The 22350-nt window shown below is 47.2% G+C and overlaps 2 protein-coding genes across 4 annotated transcripts; one reads left to right on the top strand and one right to left on the bottom strand.

The window, feature by feature from the left end:
• The first annotated feature begins 1506 nt into the window (after positions 1–1506).
• Positions 1507–4925, top strand: fbxo34 (F-box protein 34). The gene is made up of 3 exons (XM_034525236.1): positions 1507–1699; positions 2313–2484; positions 2997–4925. The coding sequence occupies exon 3, from the start codon at positions 3004–3006 to the stop codon at positions 4507–4509; it is 1506 nt and encodes a 501-aa protein (XP_034381127.1). The 5' UTR covers positions 1507–1699; positions 2313–2484; positions 2997–3003; the 3' UTR covers positions 4510–4925.
• On the bottom strand, positions 1614–22182 carry jmjd7 (jumonji domain containing 7). Of its 3 annotated transcripts, none has more exons than XM_034525240.1 (9): positions 21993–22182; positions 19943–20096; positions 19718–19856; positions 10243–10357; positions 7318–7374; positions 7019–7114; positions 6860–6936; positions 6633–6792; positions 1614–1721 (listed from the first exon to the last, which is right to left on the bottom strand). In XM_034525240.1, exons 1-9 carry the CDS (start codon positions 22039–22041, stop codon positions 1696–1698), a joined length of 873 nt encoding a protein of 290 aa, XP_034381131.1. In that variant the 5' UTR covers positions 22042–22182; the 3' UTR covers positions 1614–1695. The 3 variants fall into 3 exon arrangements, with proteins under 3 accessions (XP_034381131.1, XP_034381129.1, XP_034381130.1); XM_034525238.1 differs by lacking the exon at positions 1614–1721 and adding an exon at positions 4935–5082; XM_034525239.1 differs by lacking the exon at positions 1614–1721 and adding an exon at positions 4935–5082 and having other exon boundaries at positions 10243–10354.
• Between the last annotated feature and the right edge of the window lie 168 nt (positions 22183–22350).

The following is a 22350-nucleotide window of genomic DNA, read 5'->3' as shown; positions in this document are numbered from 1 at the left end:
GGACTAGAGGGTGTGGGGACTAGAGGGGTGCTGGGGACTAGAGGGTGTGGGGACTAGAGGGTGTGGGGACTAGAGGGTGCTGGGGACTAGAGGGTGTTGGGGACTAGAGGGTGCTGGGACTAGAGGGTGCTGGGGACTAGAGGGTGTGGGGACTAGAGGGTGCTGGGGACTAGAGGGTGTGGGACTAGAGGGTGTGGGACTAGAGGGTGCTGGGGACTAGAGGGGTGTGGGGACTAGAGGGTGTGGGGACTAGAGGGTGTGGGGACTAGAGGGTGTGGGGGCCTATAGGGTGTGGGGACTAGAGGGTGTGGGACTAGAGGGTGTGGGGGACTAGAGGGTGCTGGGGACTAGAGGGTGTGGGACTAGAGGTGCTGGACTAGAGGGTGCTGGGGGACTAGAGGGTGCTGGGACTAGAGGGTTGCTTGGTGGGGACTAGAGGGTGCTGGGGAGGGTTGCTGGGACTAGAGGGTGCTGGAGACGATGAGGGTGCTGGGGACTAGAGGGTGTGGGGACTAGAGGGTGTGGGGACTAGAGGGTGCTGGGGACTAGAGGGTGCTGGGACTAGAGGGTGCTGGGGACTAGAGGGTGCTGGGACTAGAGGGTGTGGGGACTAGAGGGTGCTGGGACTAGAGGGTGCTGGGGACTAGAGGGTGTGGGGACTAGAGGGTGTGGGGACTAGAGGGTGCTGGGGACTAGAGGGTGTGGGGACTAGAGGGTGTGGGGACTAGAGGGTGCTGGGGACTAGAGGGTGTGGGGACTAGAGGGTGCTGGGGACTAGAGGGTGCTGGGGACTAGAGGGTGTGGGGACTAGAGGGTGTGGGGACTAGAGGGTGCTGGGGACTAGAGGGTGTGGGGACTAGAGGGTGCTGGGGACTAGAGGGTGTGGGGACTAGAGGGTGCTGGGGACTAGAGGGTGTGGGGACTAGAGGGTGTGGGGACTAGAGGGTGTGGGGACTAGAGGGTGCTGGGGACTAGAGGGTGTGGGGACTAGAGGGTGCTGGGGACTAGAGGGTGTGGGGACTAGAGGGTGCTGGGGACTAGAGGGTGTGGGGACTAGAGGGTGTGGGGACTAGAGGGTGTGGGGACTAGAGGGTGTGGGGACTAGAGGGTGCTGGGGACTAGAGGGTGTGGGGACTAGAGGGTGTGGGGACTAGAGGGTGTGGGGAGCTGTAACAGGTCCTAATTTCTCGCTCTTGGGGACTGTTGTGATGACGAGCTGCAGCGATGCGCTCGTACACTTGGAAATATGAAACTGTGAACTATGAACATTATAATTAGATTGATAAGAAAAACATATTTTTTTATATTTATTGTGTTGAAAAAAGTAAAACCAAATTTCCCCCAAAAAGATATTCTTGATTATCGACGATCTTAGGCAGGCTCCCTACGTCATGACGCAGAGGCTTCCTACGTCATGACGCAGAGGCTTCCTACGTCATGACGCAGCGGTTCCAGCTACGTCATGACGCAGAGGCTCCCTACGTCATGACGCAGAGGCTCCCTACGTCATGACGCAGCGGTTCCAGCTACGTCATGACGCAGCGGTTCCAGCTGCACGTCTCTGAGCTCGTCGTTACTTCGCTCAGAGGATCAAACTCCAGGAACTCCGTTAAAACCGGGATTCAGCGTGAAAACACCGGAGACACCGACACACCGAGACCGGGACGAACCCGGACTCACGAGAGGGTTCCTCCTTCAGGTGACTCTGACCCTCTTACCTGCTGTAAACAAACAAACACGTACACAAACAAACACTTTTATTGGTAAACAGCTTTCTTGTGCGCTGCGCTAGTTAGCTGCAGAGGCTAGTCAGTTAGCTAGGTGTATCATGGCTTCAGACGGCCGCGGCTACTAGCATGCTAGTTAGCGTTGCGGCTAGCAGTTTGTTTGTTGTTTGTTTGTTTGTTCTCAGCCATCTCTTCTCTTCTACCTGTTATCAGCTGTCTGTCTGTGATGCTGCTGGTTAGTGTAACTAGTTAGCACTGGTTACCGCTGGAGGACAAGTTGTGTACAAACCGGTCCGACTGGGACCGGGTTAGGGTTATATATGTTGATATATGTAGTGTAATGTGTATATACGTGTGTGTATATATTTTGACGGCATGTTCACAGGGTTAAAGTCTGTCCTAAGTCAATGTTTTTATTGTATTATGATTCATTATTGTCTTTATGTTCGTTGTTACACACTAATTCTTACTTTTGTATGTCAACATTCAGCAGCTGATTCTCAGACATCTTGAAGTCTCCTAGAAGGCATCATATTACATTATTATTATTATTATAATATTTACTGTGTGTGTGTTCTTCTGCAGAGTGTGTGTGTCCTGAGGGGGAGGAGCCAGAGGACAGCTGGTGTTTGGTTTCCTGTCTGGGAGGAAACAGTGAATGCCTGAGAGATGTAAAGCTGAAGGATTGGAGGACCTGTCACTTAAACCAGGACCACGCCCCCCTACCACCACCAGCCAATTAGCACGCAGCCTGGAGGTAAACAAGGAGTTCCTTCAGGTTATCAGAGTTGTTATTCTTTGGGGTTCAGGAAAAGAGGTGAGGAAGGAAGGAGACAAGGAGCCTGACTCCCACAACCAGAGGTGACCCTCTGGTTCTCCGGAGAGAACTCCAACACTCCTGTGAGGTTCCCCACTAGTCCAACCCTTCTCCAGGAGCTTGGGTCCAGAGCCCATGCTGTGCGTGGAGGTGAGCCCAACTATATCTAGCTGGTACCGCTCCACCTCCTGCACCAGCTCACAGCCCTAGAACTAGTCCAGACCCCGACCCGGGCTACATAGCAGAGTCCACAAGGTGGCTGCTCCATGTTGTTTATTCGGGCTGAGTCCGACCAGCTCCTCAGGCTTTTAAATTATTATCAATAATAATAATAAATATCTTTTTATTAAGTCTTTCTTTGTCTGTGAAGTTAAACTCAGACTCATTTAGTCGAGTTCAACCTTTTGGTTCCTTTTAGGTGATTCTCTCTCTCTCTTCCCCCCCCTCCTCAGGACCATCATGCACCTGAAGTCGTCCAGGTGCAGCAGCCTGTTTGTGAGGACCTGCAGTGGTAACCATGGCAACATCAGCCGCCTCCCCCTCGGTGTCCTCTATACCAACACGCTGCGGCTGAAGGCCCCGCCTCCTCTCCAACTGTACCAGACCGCCGGAGAGGATGCCGACGCCCCACTGGACATCTGGACCGTCATCAAGCCCGGACACGTCCGGGAGAAGATCGCCATCTTTGCTTCAGACGGCGGCGGTAGCAGCGACAGGACGCCGTCGGGGTCGTCCCGGGCTGGGAAGGCCAAGGGGAGCCGGGAGGAAAACTGCCGCTCCAAACGGCGCCGCAGATCGGGAAGCAACCGGAACCTCCAGCAGGACGCGAATACACGGGTACGGGACACACGGCAACCATCTCCACGGCGATCGGGCGGCGGGCTGCGCGACGGCGAGGCCGTGAAGACGACGGCGGAGGAGCAGAAGGTGTCGGTGGTCGAGATGGTGGCATTCCTGGAGCAGAGAAAAAGCGAGCGGCAGCCGGACTCCAAACCTCCGATCGCCCTCCAGAGGAGCTCTGCCTCCATCACGCTGTCCAGAGCTCCGCCCCTCGAGGTCAAGTGGGAGGAGCCAGAGAGTGTCAGGGTGTCAGACATGGTGGCCAAGCTGGAGTCCGAGTGTCTGAAGAGAAGTACGGAGGGAGATCTGTCGAGGAGCAGCAGCCTGAGGAGGACGGTGGGGCGCGTCCTGCTCGCCGCCGGGGACCAGAGCCCCGCCCCCTGCCGGCCTTCATCACCATCATCATCGTTATCACAGAGTGTGGGCAGGGAGCCAATCAGCTACTCAGAACCCGCTCTGACCACACCCCCCTCAGGTGAGGCCCAGGGGGCTCCGCCTCCTGAGGAGCCCCTGCCAGGCTTGTTGTTTTTGTCTGCCTCACAGCCCCGCCCCTCTACCGCCCGTCGTGATTCCGGCAGCCAATCGGAGAGGAGGGCGGCTGACGGAGCTTCGGAGGAGGAGGAAGAGGTTGCGGGCGTGACTCTGTGCCGCAGTGCGTCGGTGTCGCAGGACTTCCTGTCGCTGCGTCGGCGCCTGCAGCGGCTGCTAGAGCCGCGGCCGCTGCTCGCCGCGCTGCCGCCCCACCTGCTGCTGAGGGTCCTGCTGCTGCTGCCCACGCGCAGCCTCGCTGCGCTCAAGTGCAGCTGCCGCTACTTCCTGTTCGTAATCGACCACTACGGCGTGCGGCCCGCCGACTCGCTCTGGGTGTCCGACCCCCGCTACCGTGACGACCCCTGTAAGCAGTGCAAGCGGCGGGGCGGCGGCGGCGGCGACGTGACCCCGTGCCGTTGGCATCACAAGCCGTACTGCCAGGCGATGCCTGGCGGCCCCGGCTTCTGGATGTGTTGCCGTGGCGCCCGCAGGGACGCGCCCGGCTGCAACGTGGGGCTCCACGACAACCGCTGGGTGCCGGCGTTCCACAGCATCAACGCGCCGATTTACAGGCGGGGTCGCCATGACGACTGAGAAGGGAGGATCACTGACATTAACTATAGCTCCCATCATGCAACAGCAGGTCAGAGTTCTGTTGAGGAATGTCATATTTAAAGAAGTTGAACTTTGACCTGCTGCTCCTTCATCTCCTCAGCTCCGTCACGTGACCTGAGGAGGGGGAGGGGTCCCTGTCAGGACCTCCTCCTCCTCCTCAGATCCTTCCTCTTCATCACGTGAAGAATCAGCTGTGAGGAGGCGGAGCTTTATCTGCACTTTGTTTGTGTTTACACTTGTACATAAAGAGTTTAGGAAACATGGACTTCAATCAGCTGATCGATAATCCTCACTTCTTATTGGTCGAGAGGAACCGTGGCCTTGAGGCGCTGCAATATTACAGATTCTATATCCATGTGTTGCTTTAATAAAGAGCTTTATCTTCTGTCACAACACGAGACGCGTCTTTGTTACACAGCTTTATTTTACAGTCCTCGTTTCACTACGACATCACGCTGTGATGTCACGTCGACCCCGTGACCTCGGACAGCGCCTCCAGCAGCTGGAAGTAGTTGTACTTGATGTCGTACTCCATGTCGTACCAGAAGTTCACTGCGGCACAGAAAACAGTACAAACGGTTTGTGTGTGTGTGTGTGTACGCGTGGTGTGTTCAGGTTCTCTATCGTGTGTACGCGTGGTGTGTTCAGGTTCTCTATCGTGTGTACGCGTGGTGTGTTCAGGTGCTCTAGCGTGTGGTGTGTTCAGGTGCTCTAGCGTGTGTACACGTGGCGTGTTCAGGTTCTCTAGCGTGTGGTGTGTTCAGGTGCTCTAGCGTGTGTACGTGTGGTGCGTTCAGGTGCTCTAGCGTGTGTACGCATGGTGCGTTCAGGCGCTCTAGCGTGTGTACGCGTGGTGCGTTCAGGCGCTCTAGCGTGTGTACGCGTGGTGCGTTCAGGCGCTCTAGCGTGTGTACGCGTGGTGCGTTCAGGTGCTCTAGCGTGTGTACACGTGGTGTTCAGGTGCTCTAGCGTGTGTACGCGTGGTGCGTTCGGGTGCTCTAGCGTGTGTACGCGTGGTGCGTTCGGGTGCTCTAGCGTGTGTACGCGTGGTGCGTTCGGGTGCTCTGTGTGGTGCGTTCAGGTGCTCTAGCGTGTGTACGCGTGGTGCGTTCAGGTGCTCTAGCGTGTGTACGCGTGGTGCGTTCAGGTGCTCGCGTGGTGTGTTCAGGTGCTCTAGCGTGTGTACGCGTGGTGCGTTCGGGTGCTCTAGCGTGTGTACGCGTGGTGCGTTCGGGTGCTCTAGCGTGTGTACGCGTGGTGTGTTCAGGCGCTCTAGCGTGTGTACGCGTGGTGCATTCGGGTGCTCTAGCGTGTGTACGCGTGGTGCTTTCGGGTGCTCTAGCGTGTGTACGCGTGGTGTGTTCAGGCGCTCTAGCGTGTGTACGCGTGGTGCGTTCGGGTGCTCTAGCGTGTGTACGCGTGGTGCGTTCGGGTGCTCTAGCGTGTGTACGCGTGGTGCGTTCGGGTGCTCTAGCGTGTGTACGCGTGGTGCGTTCGGGTGCTCTAGCGTGTGTACGCGTGGTGCGTTCGGGTGCTCTAGCGTGTGTACGCGTGGTGCGTTCGGGTGCTTTAGCGTGTGTACGCGTGGTGCGTTCAGGTGCTCGCGTGGTGTGTTCAGGTGCTCTAGCGTGTGTACGCGTGGTGTGTTCGGGTGCTCTAGCGTGTGTACGCGTGGTGCGTTCAGGTGCTCGCGTGGTGTGTTCAGGTGCTCTAGCGTGTGTACGCGTGGTGCGTTCGGGTGCTCTAGCGTGTGTACGCGTGGTGCGTTCGGGTGCTCTAGCGTGTGTACGCGTGGTGCGTTCGGGTGCTCTAGCGTGTGTACGCGTGGTGCGTTCAGGTGCTCTAGCGTGTGTACGCGTGGTGTTCAGGTGCTCTAGCGTGTGTACGCGTGGTGCGTTCAGGTGCTCTAGCGTGTGTACGCGTGGTGCGTTCAGGTGCTCTAGCGTGTGTACGCGTGGTGCGTTCGGGTGCTCTAGCGTGTGTACGCGTGGTGCGTTCGGGTGCTCTAGCGTGTGTACGCGTGGTGTGTTCGGGTGCTCTGTGTGGTGCGTTCGGGCGCTCTAGCGTTTGTACATGTGGTGCGTTCAGGTGCCCTGGTTTACCTGCGATGCAGCCGTGAGACTGCTGGACGTGGTGGAACCACAGCGACGGCAGGTACAGCATCTCTCCGGCCTTAACACTGCAACGCAGAGGACGAGCTCTCCGGTACTCAGGGTATCGGTCCAGGTCTGGGTCCAGGGGGTCCAGGGGGATCCACGGGACCTGATTGGGAGTGTCAGAGTTTTAAATATAGCAGAGAGCACTGAAATTAACAGACACCTGAACGCACCTTCTCGGAGCCGGTTTGATCGACAACCTCAAACTCGCCGTCGTCCCTTTGACGGTAAACGGCCGGCTGATAGGTGCCTGACGAAGACAGAGGGTTGCTATGGTTACTGCAGGTGGTTACCGTGGTGACTGCAGTACGCAGGGTGGTTGCTATGGTTACCGTAGGGGATGAAGGGACGGTCGGTTGGCGGCAGCAGGATGAAGTTCTTCTCTCCAGAAACCACACAGTAAAGATTCTCATAGTGGTCTTTGTGCACTAAAACACACACACATGTTTACGTGTTACACACACTATTACACCTGTTACACACACTATTACACCTGTTACACACACTATTACACCTGTTACACACACTATTACACCTGTTACACACACTATTACACCTGTTACACACGCTATTACACCTGTTACACACACACACATCATCTGACGGGTGGTGTGTTGTGTTCAGGTCTTACTGGAAGTTACGGCTCTCGCCTCTCCGAGCCAAAAGTTCACGGCATCCGGTAACTTTCCTACAAGAAGAAAATAGAGAATTTTAAACATCAATGGGAATGTTAATCAATGACCTATAAATTAATGGAAAAAGGAGCTAATCAATTAAAGACTGTAGTTCCCCTCCTGGCCACCAGAGGCAGCACTGAGCTCGCGGCTCAAAGTACACGCCATTTTTGATTCCACTCGGCCGTGGGGGCATCCCAAGTCTCTTAATTGCATCCTCAGTTCCATCACTTGCGTCTTTTCCATAAAACCATGCGAGGAGAGAGGAAACGAGGACACATGTTTTAAGAGAAAGGAAACGTGAAGCGACGTCTGTTAAAGAAGGTCCAGTGTTTCCTCTGCTAAAGGAGCTAAGTAAGGAAGCATTGAAGCTCCTTTCCTTTGGTAAAGGAAGGTCCAGTGTTTCCTCTGCTAAAGGAGCTAAGTAAGGAAGCATTGAAGCTCCTTTCCTTTGGTAAAGGAAGGTCCAGTGTTTCCTCTGCTAAAGGAGCTAAGTAAGGAAGCATTGAAGCTCCTTTCCTTTGGTAAAGGAAGGTCCAGTGTTTCCTCTGCTAAAGGAGCTAAGTAAGGAAGCATTGAAGCTCCTTTCCTTTGGTAAAGGAAGGTCCAGTGTTTCCTCTGCTAAAGGAGCTAAGTAAGGAAGCATTGAAGCTCCTTTCCTTTGGTAAAGGAAGGTCCAGTGTTTCCTCTGCTAAAGGAGCTAAGTAAGGAAGCATTGAAGCTCCTTTCCTTTGGTAAAGGAAGGTCCAGTGTTTCCTCTGCTAAAGGAGCTAAGTAAGGGAGCATTGAAGCTCCTTTCCTTTGGTAAAGGAAGGTCCAGTGTTTCCTCTGCTAAAGGAGCTAAGTAAGGAAGCATTGAAGCTCCTTTCCTTTGGTAAAGGAAGGTCCAGTGTTTCCTCTGCTAAAGGAGCTAAGTAAGGAAGCATTGAAGCTCCTTTCCTTTGGTAAAGGAAGGTCCAGTGTTTCCTCTGCTAAAGGAGCTAAGTAAGGGAGCATTGAAGCTCCTTTCCTTTGGTAAAGGAAGGTCCAGTGTTTCCTCTGCTAAAGGAGCTAAGTAAGGAAGCATTGAAGCTCCTTTCCTTTGGTAAAGGAAGGTCCAGTGTTTCCTCTGCTAAAGGAGCTAAGTAAGGGAGCATTGAAGCTCCTTTCCTTTGGTAAAGGAAGGTCCAGTGTTTCCTCTGCTAAAGGAGCCAAGTAAGGAAGCATTGAAGCTCCTTTCCTTTGGTAAAGGAAGGTCCAGTGTTTCCTCTGCTAAAGGAGCTAAGTAAGGAAGCATTGAAGCTCCTTTCCTTTGGTAAAGGAAGGTCCAGTGTTTCCTCTGCTAAAGGAGCTAAGTAAGGGAGCATTGAAGCTCCTTTCCTTTGGTAAAGGAAGGTCCAGTGTTTCCTATGCTAAAGGAGCTAAGTAAGGAAGCATTGAAGCTCCTTTCCTTTGGTAAAGGAAGGTCCAGTGTTTCCTCTGCTAAAGGAGCTAAGTAAGGGAGCATTGAAGCTCCTTTCCTTTGGTAAAGGAAGGTCCAGTGTTTCCTCTGCTAAAGGAGCTAAGTAAGGAAGCATTGAAGCTCCTTTCCTTTGGTAAAGGAAGGTCCAGTGTTTCCTCTGCTAAAGGAGCTAAGTAAGGAAGCATTGAAGCTCCTTTCCTTTGGTAAAGGAAGGTCCAGTGTTTCCTCTGCTAAAGGAGCTAAGTAAGGAAGCATTGAAGCTCCTTTCCTTTGGTAAAGGAAGGTCCAGTGTTTCCTCTGCTAAAGGAGCTAAGTAAGGGAGCATTGAAGCTCCTTTCCTTTGGTAAAGGAAGGTCCAGTGTTTCCTCTGCTAAAGGAGCCAAGTAAGGGAGCATTGAAGCTCCTTTCCTTTGGTAAAGGAAGGTCCAGTGTTTCCTCTGCTAAAGGAGCTAAGTAAGGAAGCATTGAAGCTCCTTTCCTTTGGTAAAGGAAGGTCCAGTGTTTCCTATGCTAAAGGAGCTAAGTAAGGAAGCATTGAAGCTCCTTTCCTTTGGTAAAGGAAGGTCCAGTGTTTCCTCTGCTAAAGGAGCTAAGTAAGGAAGCATTGAAGCTCCTTTCCTTTGGTAAAGGAAGGTCCAGTGTTTCCTCTGCTAAAGGAGCCAAGTAAGGGAGCATTGAAGCTCCTTTCCTTTGGTAAAGGAAGGTCCAGTGTTTCCTCTGCTAAAGGAGCTAAGTAAGGGAGCATTGAAGCTCCTTTCCTTTGGTAAAGGAAGGTCCAGTGTTTCCTCTGCTAAAGGAGCCAAGTAAGGAAGCATTGAAGCTCCTTTCCTTTGGTAAAGGAAGGTCCAGTGTTTCCTCTGCTAAAGGAGCTAAGTAAGGAAGCATTGAAGCTCCTTTCCTTTGGTAAAGGAAGGTCCAGTGTTTCCTCTGCTAAAGGAGCCAAGTAAGGGAGCATTGAAGCTCCTTTCCTAACCAGCTCTCATCATGGCTCCACTTGGAGACTTCCGGTCATTTCACTGACCGGAAGTGAGTGACTCTATCCGGTCACTCACCAAAGAGGACGATTGGACCTCAGCCCGGGTCCCCTGAGAGACCGGATAGAGACCGGGTCCCCTGAGAGACCGGATAGAGACCGGGTCCCCTGAGAGACCGGATAGAGACCGGGTCCATAGAGACCGGATAGAGACCGGGTCTGAGAAACCCTGACTGGTGAGTCACGCTGCATCCTGGTCACATGACGTTGCGACATCACGGTCAGGTGGTTCCAGTAGTGAGTGACAGTAACACTTCTGTTATAAACTATAGAAGTGCTGCTGTGTTTATTTATTCTAAATATAAATATACTAAATAAATATCATTACGTTAAACATTTGTTTATCTGAAGATTGTGTTGTTTTTATCTCGTAAACATTCAAAGTTCAGTTGTGAGCTCGGGACTCACCGAGTGCGGCGCTCATCCAGGAGACGTGAGGCTGCAGGTCGTCTGTGAGCTCGGGGAGTTCATCCAGCAGGTTGGAGCACTGCTTCTGTACGTAGAACACGCCCCCCCCCTGCTGCTGCAAGGTACAAATACACATATATATATATATATATATACGTAGAACACGCCCCCCCCCTGCTGCTGCAAGGTACAAATACACATATATATATATATATATACGTAGAACACGCCCCCCCCCTGCTGCTGCAAGGTACAAATACACATATATATATATATATATACGTAGAACACGCCCCCCCCCTGCTGCTGCAAGGTACAAATACACATATATATATATATATATACGTAGAACACGCCCCCCCCCTGCTGCTGCAAGGTACAAATACACATATATATATATATATATACGTAGAACACCCCCCCCCCCTGCTGCTGCAAGGTACAAATACACATATATATATATATATATACGTAGAACACGCCCCCCCCCTGCTGCTGCAAGGTACAAATACACATATATATATATATATATATATATACGTAGAACACGCCCCCCCCTGCTGCTGCAAGGTACAAATACACAGATATATATATATATATACGTAGAACACGCCCCCCCCCTGCTGCTGCAAGGTACAAATACACATATATATATATATATATATATACGTAGAACACGCCCCCCCCCTGCTGCTGCAAGGTACAAATACACATATATATATATATATATACGTAGAACACGCCCCCCCCCTGCTGCTTCAAGGTACAAATACAAATATATATATATATATATACGTAGAACACGCCCCCCCCCTGCTGCTGCAAGGTACAAATACACATATATATATATATATATATACGTAGAACACGCCCCCCCCTGCTGCTGCAAGGTACAAATACACATATATATATATATATATACGTAGAACACGCCCCCCCCCTGCTGCTGCAAGGTACAAATACACACATATATATATATATACGTAGAACACGCCCCCCCCTGCTGCTGCAAGGTACAAATACACACATATATATATATATACGTAGAACACGCCCCCCCCTGCTGCTGCAAGGTACAAATACACACATATATATATATATACGTAGAACACGCCCCCCCCTGCTGCTGCAAGGTACAAATACACACATATATATATATACGTAGAACACGCCCCCCCCTGCTGCTGCAAGGTACAAATACACACATATATATATATACGTAGAACACGCCCCCCCCTGCTGCTGCAAGGTACAAATACACACATATATATATATATATATACGTAGAACACGCCCCCCCCCTGCTGCTGCAAGGTACAAATACACATATATATATATATATATACATAGAACATCCCCCCCCCCTGCTGCTGCAAGGTACAAATACACATATATATATATACGTAGAACACGCCCCCCCTGCTGCTGCAAGGTACAAATACACATATATATATATATATATACGTAGAACACGCCCCCCCCTGCTGCTGCAAGGTACAAATACACACATATATATATATATATATATATACGTAGAACACGCCCCCCCCCTGCTGCTGCAAGGTACAAATACACATATATATATATATATATACATAGAACATCCCCCCCCCCTGCTGCTGCAAGGTACAAATACACATATATATATATACGTAGAACACGCCCCCCCTGCTGCTGCAAGGTACAAATACACATATATATATATATATATATATACGTAGAACACACCCCCCCCCTGCTGCTACAAGGTACAAATACACACATATATATATATACATAGAACACCCCCCCCCCTGCTGCTGCAAGGTACAAATACACATATATATATATATACGTAAAACACGCCCCCCCCCTGCTGCTGCAAGGTACAAATACACACATATATATATATATATACGTAGAACACGCCCCCCCCCTGCTGCTGCAAGGTACAAATACACACATATATATATATATATATATATACGTAGAACACCCCCCCCCTGCTGCTGCAAGGTACAAATACACATATATATATATATATATATATACGTAGAACACGCCCCCCCCCTGCTGCTGCAAGGTACAAATACACATATATATATATATATATATATACGTAGAACACGCCCCCCCCTGCTGCTGCAAGGTACAAATACACATATATATATATATATATATACGTAGAACACGCCCCCCCCTGCTGCTGCAAGGTACAAATACACACATATATATATATATACGTAGAACACGCCCCCCCCTGCTGCTGCAAGGTACAAATACACACATATATATATATACACGTAGAACACGCCCCCCCCTGCTGCTGCAAGGTACAAATACACACATATATATATATATATATACGTAGAACACGCCCCCCCCCCTGCTGCTGCAAGGTACAAATACACATATATATATATATATATATACGTAGAACACGCCCCCCCCCTGCTGCTGCAAGGTACAAATACACATATATATATATATATATACGTAGAACACGCCCCCCCCTGCTGCTGCAAGGTACAAATACACACATATATATATATATACGTAGAACACGCCCCCCCCTGCTGCTGCAAGGTACAAATACACACATATATATATATACACGTAGAACACGCCCCCCCCTGCTGCTGCAAGGTACAAATACACATATATATATATATATACGTAGAACACGCCCCCCCCTGCTGCTGCAAGGTACAAATACACACATATATATATATACGTAGAACACGCCCCCCCCCTGCTGCTGCAAGGTACAAATACACACATATATATATATACAAAGAACACGCCCCCCCCCCTGCTGCTGCAAGGTACAAATACACACATATATATATATATATATACGTAGAACACGCCCCCCCCCTGCTGCTGCAAGGTACAAATACACATATATATATATATACGTAGAACACGCCCCCCCCTGCTGCTGCAAGGTACAAATACACACATATATATATATATATATACGTAGAACACGCCCCCCCCCCTGCTGCTGCAAGGTACAAATACACACATATATATATATATATATACGTAGAACACGCCCCCCCCTGCTGCTGCAAGGTACAAATACACACATATATATATATATATATACGTAGAACACGCCCCCCCCTGCTGCTGCAAGGTACAAATACACATATATATATATATATACGTAGAACACGCCCCCCCCTGCTGCTGCAAGGTACAAATACACACATATATATATATACGTAGAACACGCCCCCCCCTGCTGCTGCAAGGTACAAATACACATATATATATATATATATACGTAGAACACGCCCCCCCCCCCTGCTGCTACAAGGTACAAATACACACATATATATATATATATACGTAGAACACGCCCCCCCCTGCTGCTGCAAGGTACAAATACACATATATATATATATATATACGTAGAACACGCCCCCCCCCTGCTGCTACAAGGTACAAATACACACATATATATATATATACGTAGAACACGCCCCCCCCCTGCTGCTGCAAGGTACAAATACACATATATATATATATATACGTAGAACACGCCCCCCCCTGCTGCTGCAAGGTACAAATACACATATATATATATATATACGTAGAACACGCCCCCCCCTGCTGCTGCAAGGTACAAATACACACATATATATATATACGTAGAACACGCCCCCCCCTGCTGCTGCAAGGTACAAATACACCTATATATATATATATATACGTAGAACACGCCCCCCCCCTGCTGCTACAAGGTACAAATACACACATATATATATATATATACGTAGAACACGCCCCCCCCTGCTGCTGCAAGGTACAAATACACACATATATATATATATATACGTAGAACACGCCCCCCCCCTGCTGCTGCAAGGTACAAATACACATATATATATATATATATACGTAGAACACGCCCCCCCCCTGCTGCTGCAAGGTACAAATACACACATATATATATACGTAGAACACGCCCCCCCCCTGCTGCTGCAAGGTACAAATACACATATATATATATATATATATACGTAGAACACGCCCCCCCCTGCTGCTGCAAGGTACAAATACACATATATATATATATATATATATACGTAGAACACGCCCCCCCCCCTGCTGCTGCAAGGTACAAATACACACATATATATATATATATACGTAGAACACGCCCCCCCCCTGCTGCTGCAAGGTACAAATACACATATATATATATACGTAGAACACGCCCCCCCCCTGCTGCTGCAAGGTACAAATACACATATATATATATATATACGTAGAACACGCCCCCCCCCTGCTGCTGCAAGGTACAAATACACACATATATATATATATACGTAGAACACGCCCCCCCCCTGCTGCTGCAAGGTACAAATACACATATATATATATATATATATACGTAGAACACGCCCCCCCCTGCTGCTGCAAGGTACAAATACACATATATATATATATATACGTAGAACACGCCCCCCCCTGCTGCTGCAAGGTACAAATACACACATATATATATATATACGTAGAACACGCCCCCCCCTGCTGCTGCAAGGTACAAATACACATATATATATATATATATACGTAGAACACGCCCCCCCCTGCTGCTGCAAGGTACAAATACACATATATATATATATATATATATACGTAGAACACGCCCCCCCCCCTGCTGCTGCAAGGTACAAATACACATATATATATATATACACAGAACACGCCCCCCCCTGCTGCTGCAAGGTACAAATACACACATATATATATATATATATATACGTAGAACACGCCCCCCCCTGCTGCTGCAAGGTACAAATACACACATATATATATATATACGTAGAACACACCCCCCCCTGCTGCTGCAAGGTACAAATACACATATATATATATATATACGTAGAACACGCCCCCCCCTGCTGCTGCAAGGTACAAATACACATATATATATATATATACGTAGAACACGCCCCCCCCTGCTGCTGCAAGGTACAAATACACATATATATATATATATATATACGTAGAACACGCCCCCCCCTGCTGCTGCAAGGTACAAATACACACATATATATATATATACATAGAACACGCCCCCCCCCTGCTGCTGCAAGGTACAAATACACACATATATATATATATATATATACGTAGAACACGCCCCCCCCCTGCTGCTGCAAGGTACAAATACACACATATATATATATATATACGTAGAACACGCCCCCCCCCCTGCTGCTGCAAGGTACAAATACACACATATGTATATATATACGTAGAACACGCCCCCCCCTGCTGCTACAAGGTACAAATACACACATATATATATATATATATACATAGAACACGCCCCCCCCTGCTGCTGCAAGGTACAAATACACACATATATATATATATATATACGTAGAACACACCCCCCCCTGCTGCTGCAAGGTACAAATACACACATATATATATATATACGTAGAACACACCCCCCCCTGCTGCTGCAAGGTACAAATACACACATATATATATATATATATATACGTAGAACACACCCCCCCCTGCTGCTGCAAGGTACAAATACACATATATATATATATATATACGTAGAACACGCCCCCCCCTGCTGCTACAAGGTACAAATACACACATATATATATATACGTAGAACACGCCCCCCCCCTGCTGCTGCAAGGTACAAATACACATATAAATATATATATACGTAGAACACGCCCCCCCCCTGCTGCTGCAAGGTACAAATACACACATATATATATATATACGTAGAACACGCCCCCCCCCTGCTGCTGCAAGGTACAAATACACATATATATATATATATATATACGTAGAACACGCCCCCCCCTGCTGCTGCAAGGTACAAATACACATATATATATATATATACGTAGAACACGCCCCCCCCCCTGCTGCTGCAAGGTACAAATACACACATATATATATATATACGTAGAACACGCCCCCCCCCTGCTGCTGCAAGGTACAAATACACACATATATATATATACGTAGAACACGCCCCCCCCCTGCTGCTGCAAGGTACAAATACACATATATATATATATATACGTAGAACACGCCCCCCCCTGCTGCTGCAAGGTACAAATACACATATATATATATATACACAGAACACGCCCCCCCCTGCTGCTGCAAGGTACAAATACACACATATATATATATATATATATATATATATACGTAGAACACGCCCCCCCCTGCTGCTGCAAGGTACAAATACACACATATATATATATATATATACGTAGAACACACCCCCCCCTGCTGCTGCAAGGTACAAATACACACATATATATATATACGTAGAACACGCCCCCCCCTGCTGCTGCAAGGTACAAATACACATATATATATATATATATATACGTAGAACACCCCCCCCCTGCTGCTGCAAGGTACAAATACACACATATATATATATATATACGTAGAACACGCCCCCCCCCCTGCTGCTACAAGGTACAAATACACACATATATATATATACGTAGAACACGCCCCCCCCCTGCTGCTGCAAGGTACAAATACACACATATATATATATATATATATATATATATATACGTAGAACACGCCCCCCCCTGCTGCTGCAAGGTACAAATACACACATATATATATATATATATATATACGTAGAACACGCCCCCCCCCTGCTGCTGCAAGGTACAAATACACACATATATATATATACGTAGAACACGCCCCCCCCCTGCTGCTGCAAGGTACAAATACACACATATATATATATATATACGTAGAACACGCCCCCCCCCCTGCTGCTACAAGGTACAAATACACACATATATATATATATATATACATAGAACACGCCCCCCCCTGCTGCTGCAAGGTACAAATACACACATATATATATATATATATACGTAGAACACGCCCCCCCCTGCTGCTGCAAGGTACAAATATACACATATATATATATATACGTAGAACACGCCCCCCCCTGCTGCTGCAAGGTACAAATACACATATATATATATATACGTAGAACACGCCCCCCCCCCTGCTGCTGCAAGGTACAAATACACACATATATATATATATATATACATAGAACACGCCCCCCCCCTGCTGCTGCAAGGTACAAATACACATATATATATATATACGTAGAACACGCCCCCCCCCCCTGCTGCTGCAAGGTACAAATACACACATATATATATATATATATACATAGAACACGCCCCCCCCCTGCTGCTGCAAGGTACAAATACACACATATATATATATATATATATACGTAGAACACGCCCCCCCCCTGCTGCTGCAAGGTACAAATACACACATATATATATATACGTAGAACACGCCCCCCCCTGCTGCTGCAAGGTACAAATACACACATATTTATATATACGTAGAACACGCCCCCCCCCTGCTGCTGCAAGGTACAAATACACACATATATATATATATATATACGTAGAACACGCCCCCCCCCCTGCTGCTGCAAGGTACAAATACACACATATATATATATATATATACGTAGAACACGCCCCCCCCTGCTGCTGCAAGGTACAAATACACACATATATATATATATATACATAGAACACGCCCCCCCCCTGCTGCTGCAAGGTACAAATACACACATATATATATATATATATATACGTAGAACACGCCCCCCCCCTGCTGCTGCAAGGTACAAATACACATATATATATATATACGTAGAACACGCCCCCCCCCTGCTGCTGCAAGGTACAAATACACACATATATATATATACGTAGAACACGCCCCCCCCCTGCTGCTGCAAGGTACAAATACACACATATATATATATATATATACGTAGAACACGCCCCCCCCCCTGCTGCTGCAAGGTACAAATACACACATATATATATATATATACGTAGAACACGCCCCCCCCCTGCTGCTGCAAGGTACAAATACACACATATATATATATACGTAGAACACGCCCCCCCCCTGCTGCTGCAAGGTACAAATACACACATATATATATATATATATATACGTAGAACACGCCCCCCCCCTGCTGCTGCAAGGTACAAATACACACATATGTATATATATACGTAGAACACGCCCCCCCCTGCTGCTACAAGGTACAAATACACATATATATATATATATATACGTAGAACACGCCCCCCCCCTGCTGCTGCAAGGTACAAATACACACATATATATATATATATATATACGTAGAACACGCCCCCCCCCTGCTGCTGCAAGGTACAAATACACACATATGTATATATATACGTAGAACACGCCCCCCCCTGCTGCTACAAGGTACAAATACACACATATATATATATATATACGTAGAACACCCCCCCCCCCTGCTGCTGCAAGGTACAAATACACACATATGTATATATATATACGTAGAACACGCCCCCCCCCTGCTGCTGCAAGGTACAAATACACATATATATATATATATACACAGAACACCCCGCCCCCTGCTGCTACAAGGTACAAATACACACATATATATATATACGTAGAACACGCCCCCCCCTGCTGCTGCAAGGTACAAATACACACATATATATATACGTAGAACACGCCCCCCCCCCTGCTGCTGCAAGGTACAAATACACACATATGTATATATATACGTAGAACACGCCCCCCCCCTGCTGCTGCAAGGTACAAATACACACATATATATATATATATATATACGTAGAACACGCCCCCCCCCTGCTGCTGCAAGGTACAAATACACACATATGTATATATATACGTAGAACACGCCCCCCCCTGCTGCTACAAGGTACAAATACACACATATATATATATATATACGTAGAACACGCCCCCCCCCTGCTGCTGCAAGGTACAAATACACACATATGTATATATATATACGTAGAACACGCCCCCCCCCTGCTGCTGCAAGGTACAAATACACATATATATATATATATACACAGAACACCCCGCCCCCTGCTGCTACAAGGTACAAATACACACATATATATATATACGTAGAACACGCCCCCCCCTGCTGCTGCAAGGTACAAATACACACATATATATATACGTAGAACACGCCCCCCCCCCTGCTGCTGCAAGGTACAAATACACACATATGTATATATATACACAGAACACGCCCCCCCCCTGCTGCTGCAAGGTACAAATACACACATATATATATATATACGTAGAACACGCCCCCCCCTGCTGCTGCAAGGTACAAATACACACATATATATATATATACACAGAACACCCCGCCCCCCCCCTGCTGCTACAAGGTACAAATACACACACATATACATATATATATATATATATATATATATATGTACACACACAGAACACCCCCCCCCACTGGTACAAATATACATATATATATCTTATTAAATATTGCTGCAGCTCATTTGCATGCCTTTCTATAATCTCTAATCTATAGCTTGATCGTTCTTGGATCAATAAGGTGATCAATAATCACCTTCCCCTCCAGGATGTCGAGCACAGAGGAAAAGCTCATGCGTCTCTCCTCCGGCATCACGAAGCGATCGCCGTTAACGGCGTCGGCGAAGCCGTTGGGGGTCACCGCCACGCTGATGACCTTTGACCCCACCTTTTCCCTGCAGACGACAGACAGGAAGCTGATCTGAGGTCACATCCTGACCCCACAGAACAAGAACAGTGCCAGTGGGTGGGGCTTCCTCACCTCAGGTAGTCTGGCGTCCACCTGGACAAAGCCGGCCAATGGCTGAGGGCGTTGCGGATGATGCAGGGCTTGTTTGGGCCAATCCAGTCGCGGTAGAACTGCAGCGGGTCAGGTGACTCCTCCAGGTAGGGCACCGATTGGTTCAGATACAGCTCTGAAAGGTAACCAATAAACCATCGGTCTGGAAGTAGTACGTACTAGTAGCAGTACTAGTAATACCAGTCAGTAGTACGTACTAGTAACAGTACTAGTAATACCAGTCAGTAGTACGTACTAGTAACAGTGCTAGTAATACCAGTCAGTAGTACGTACTAGTAACAGTACTAGTAATACCAGTCAGTAGTACGTACTAGTAGCAGTACTAGTAATACCAGTCAGTAGTACGTACTAGTATCAGTGCTAGTAATACCAGTCAGTAGTACGTACTAGTATCAGTACTAGTAATACCAGTCAGTAGTACGTACTAGTATCAGTGCTAGTAATACCAGTCAGTAGTACGTACTAGTATCAGTACTAGTAATACCAGTCAGTAGTACGTACTAGTAGCAGTACTAGTAATACCAGTCAGTAGTACGTACTAGTATCAGTACTAGTAATACCAGTCAGTAGTACGTACTAGTATCAGTACTAGTAATACCAGTCAGTAGTACGTACTAGTAGCAGTACTAGTAATACCAGTCAGTAGTACGTACTAGTATCAGTACTAGTAATACCAGTCAGTAGTACGTACTAGTAGCAGTACTAGTAATACCAGTCAGTAGTACGTACTAGTAACAGTACTAGTAATACCAGTCAGTAGTTCGTACTAGTAGCAGTACTAGTAATACCAGTCAGTAGTACGTACTAGTATCAGTACTAGTAATACCAGTCAGTAGTACGTACTAGTAGCAGTACTAGTAATACCAGTCAGTAGTACATACTAGTATCAGTACTAGTAATACCAGTCAGTAGTACATACTAGTATCAGTACTAGTAATACCAGTCAGTAGTACATACTAGTATCAGTACTAGTAATACCAGTCAGTAGTACGTACTAGTAGCAGTACTAGTAATACCAGTCAGTAGTTCGTACTAGTATCAGTACTAGTAATACCAGTCAGTAGTACGTACTAGTAGCAGTACTAGTAATACCAGTCAGTAGTACGTACTAGTATCAGTACTAGTAATACCAGTCAGTAGTACGTACTAGTAGCAGTAGTACGTACTAGTAGCAGTAGTACCCGTCAGTAGTAGTACTTGTAGTACCAGTCAGTAGTAGTACTTGTAGTAGTACCTGTAGTACCAGTCAGTAGTAGTACTTGTAGTAGTACCTGTAGTACCTCTAGTAGTAGTAGTACTTGTAGTAGTACCTGTAGTACCAGTCAGTAGTAGTACTTGTAGTAGTACCTGTAGTACCTCTAGTAGTAGTAGTACTTGTAGTAGTACCTGTAGTACCAGTCAGTAGTAGTACTTGTAGTAGTACCTGTAGTACCTCTAGTAGTAGTAGTAGCTGTAGTAGTACCTGTAGTACCAGTCAGTAGTAGTACTTGTAGTAGTACCTGTAGTACCAGTCAGTAGTAGTACTTGTAGTAGTACCTGTAGTACCTCTAGTAGTAGTAGTACTTGTAGTAGTACCTGTAGTACCAGTCAGTAGTAGTACTTGTAGTAGTACCTGTAGTACCTCTAGTAGTAGTAGTAGCTGTAGTAGTACCTGTAGTACCAGTCAGTAGTAGTACCTGTAGTACCAGTCTTCACCACTTAAAGGAACAGACACACAGATTCTGTATATTGTTAATAATCAATAACTGATGTTACTTTTCATTTAATATGTATAAAGTTCTGCTAACATGTAAACTAACATAATAATAATAATATTATTTTAATTATTCATTATTATGTACTGTGGAGAAGTACACTCGGATCTGTGTCCCATTGAAACCAGCTCATGTAGTAGTACTGGTAGTCCTGGTAGTACTGATACCATTGGCAGTAGTTTCTGTAGTAGTTCTAGTACTGGCACGTGTGTAGCAGTAGTTACTCGTACTAGTAGTAATACTCGCAGCACTCTCACCGTGAGCCTCCAGTGAAAACTCAGTCACACGTTTCTTCAAAGACTCCATTTTGTTTCTACGTCATCACACACAACCGGAAGTTCCTCACGCGCCACCTTTAGAAACCTGATCAGATATTGATGACCGATCATTGATGACCGATAAATCCTTCCGCCGTCGGACCTCTGCCACGATGCTGTGTTTACATCTTCTGCGCATGTGCAAAGCTCCGTTACTGGAGTGATTGAGTGCGGAGGTCTCCCCCTGCAGGTGGGAATATGAACTGCACTGTTTATTATGATAACAATAACATGATAAACTGAATAATGAAGTGTTCCTTTATGTGATGATGATGAATGTTTATGATAAACTGAATGA

The sequence above is a fragment of the Cyclopterus lumpus genome, chromosome 22 (genome assembly GCF_009769545.1).
Source record: "Cyclopterus lumpus isolate fCycLum1 chromosome 22, fCycLum1.pri, whole genome shotgun sequence".
Taxonomy (NCBI): Eukaryota; Metazoa; Chordata; class Actinopteri; order Perciformes; family Cyclopteridae; genus Cyclopterus; species Cyclopterus lumpus.
The sequence above is the reverse complement of the archived record's forward strand: the minus strand, read 5'-3'. Positions and strand labels throughout refer to the sequence as shown.

Coding starts and splice junctions, on each gene's coding strand:
- fbxo34 (XM_034525236.1), top strand. CDS start 3,004: ATGCACCTGAAGTCGTCCAGGTGCAGCAGCCTGTTTGTGAGGACCTGC.
- jmjd7 (XM_034525238.1), bottom strand. CDS start 22,041: ATGGAGTCTTTGAAGAAACGTGTGACTGAGTTTTCACTGGAGGCTCAC. Junction 19,857..19,942: donor TGGACGCCAGACTACCTGAG/GTGAGGAAGCCC, acceptor TGTCGTCTGCAG/GGAAAAGGTGGGGTCAAAGG. Junction 10,358..19,717: donor TCGACATCCTGGAGGGGAAG/GTGATTATTGAT, acceptor TGTACCTTGCAG/CAGCAGGGGGGGGGCGTGTT.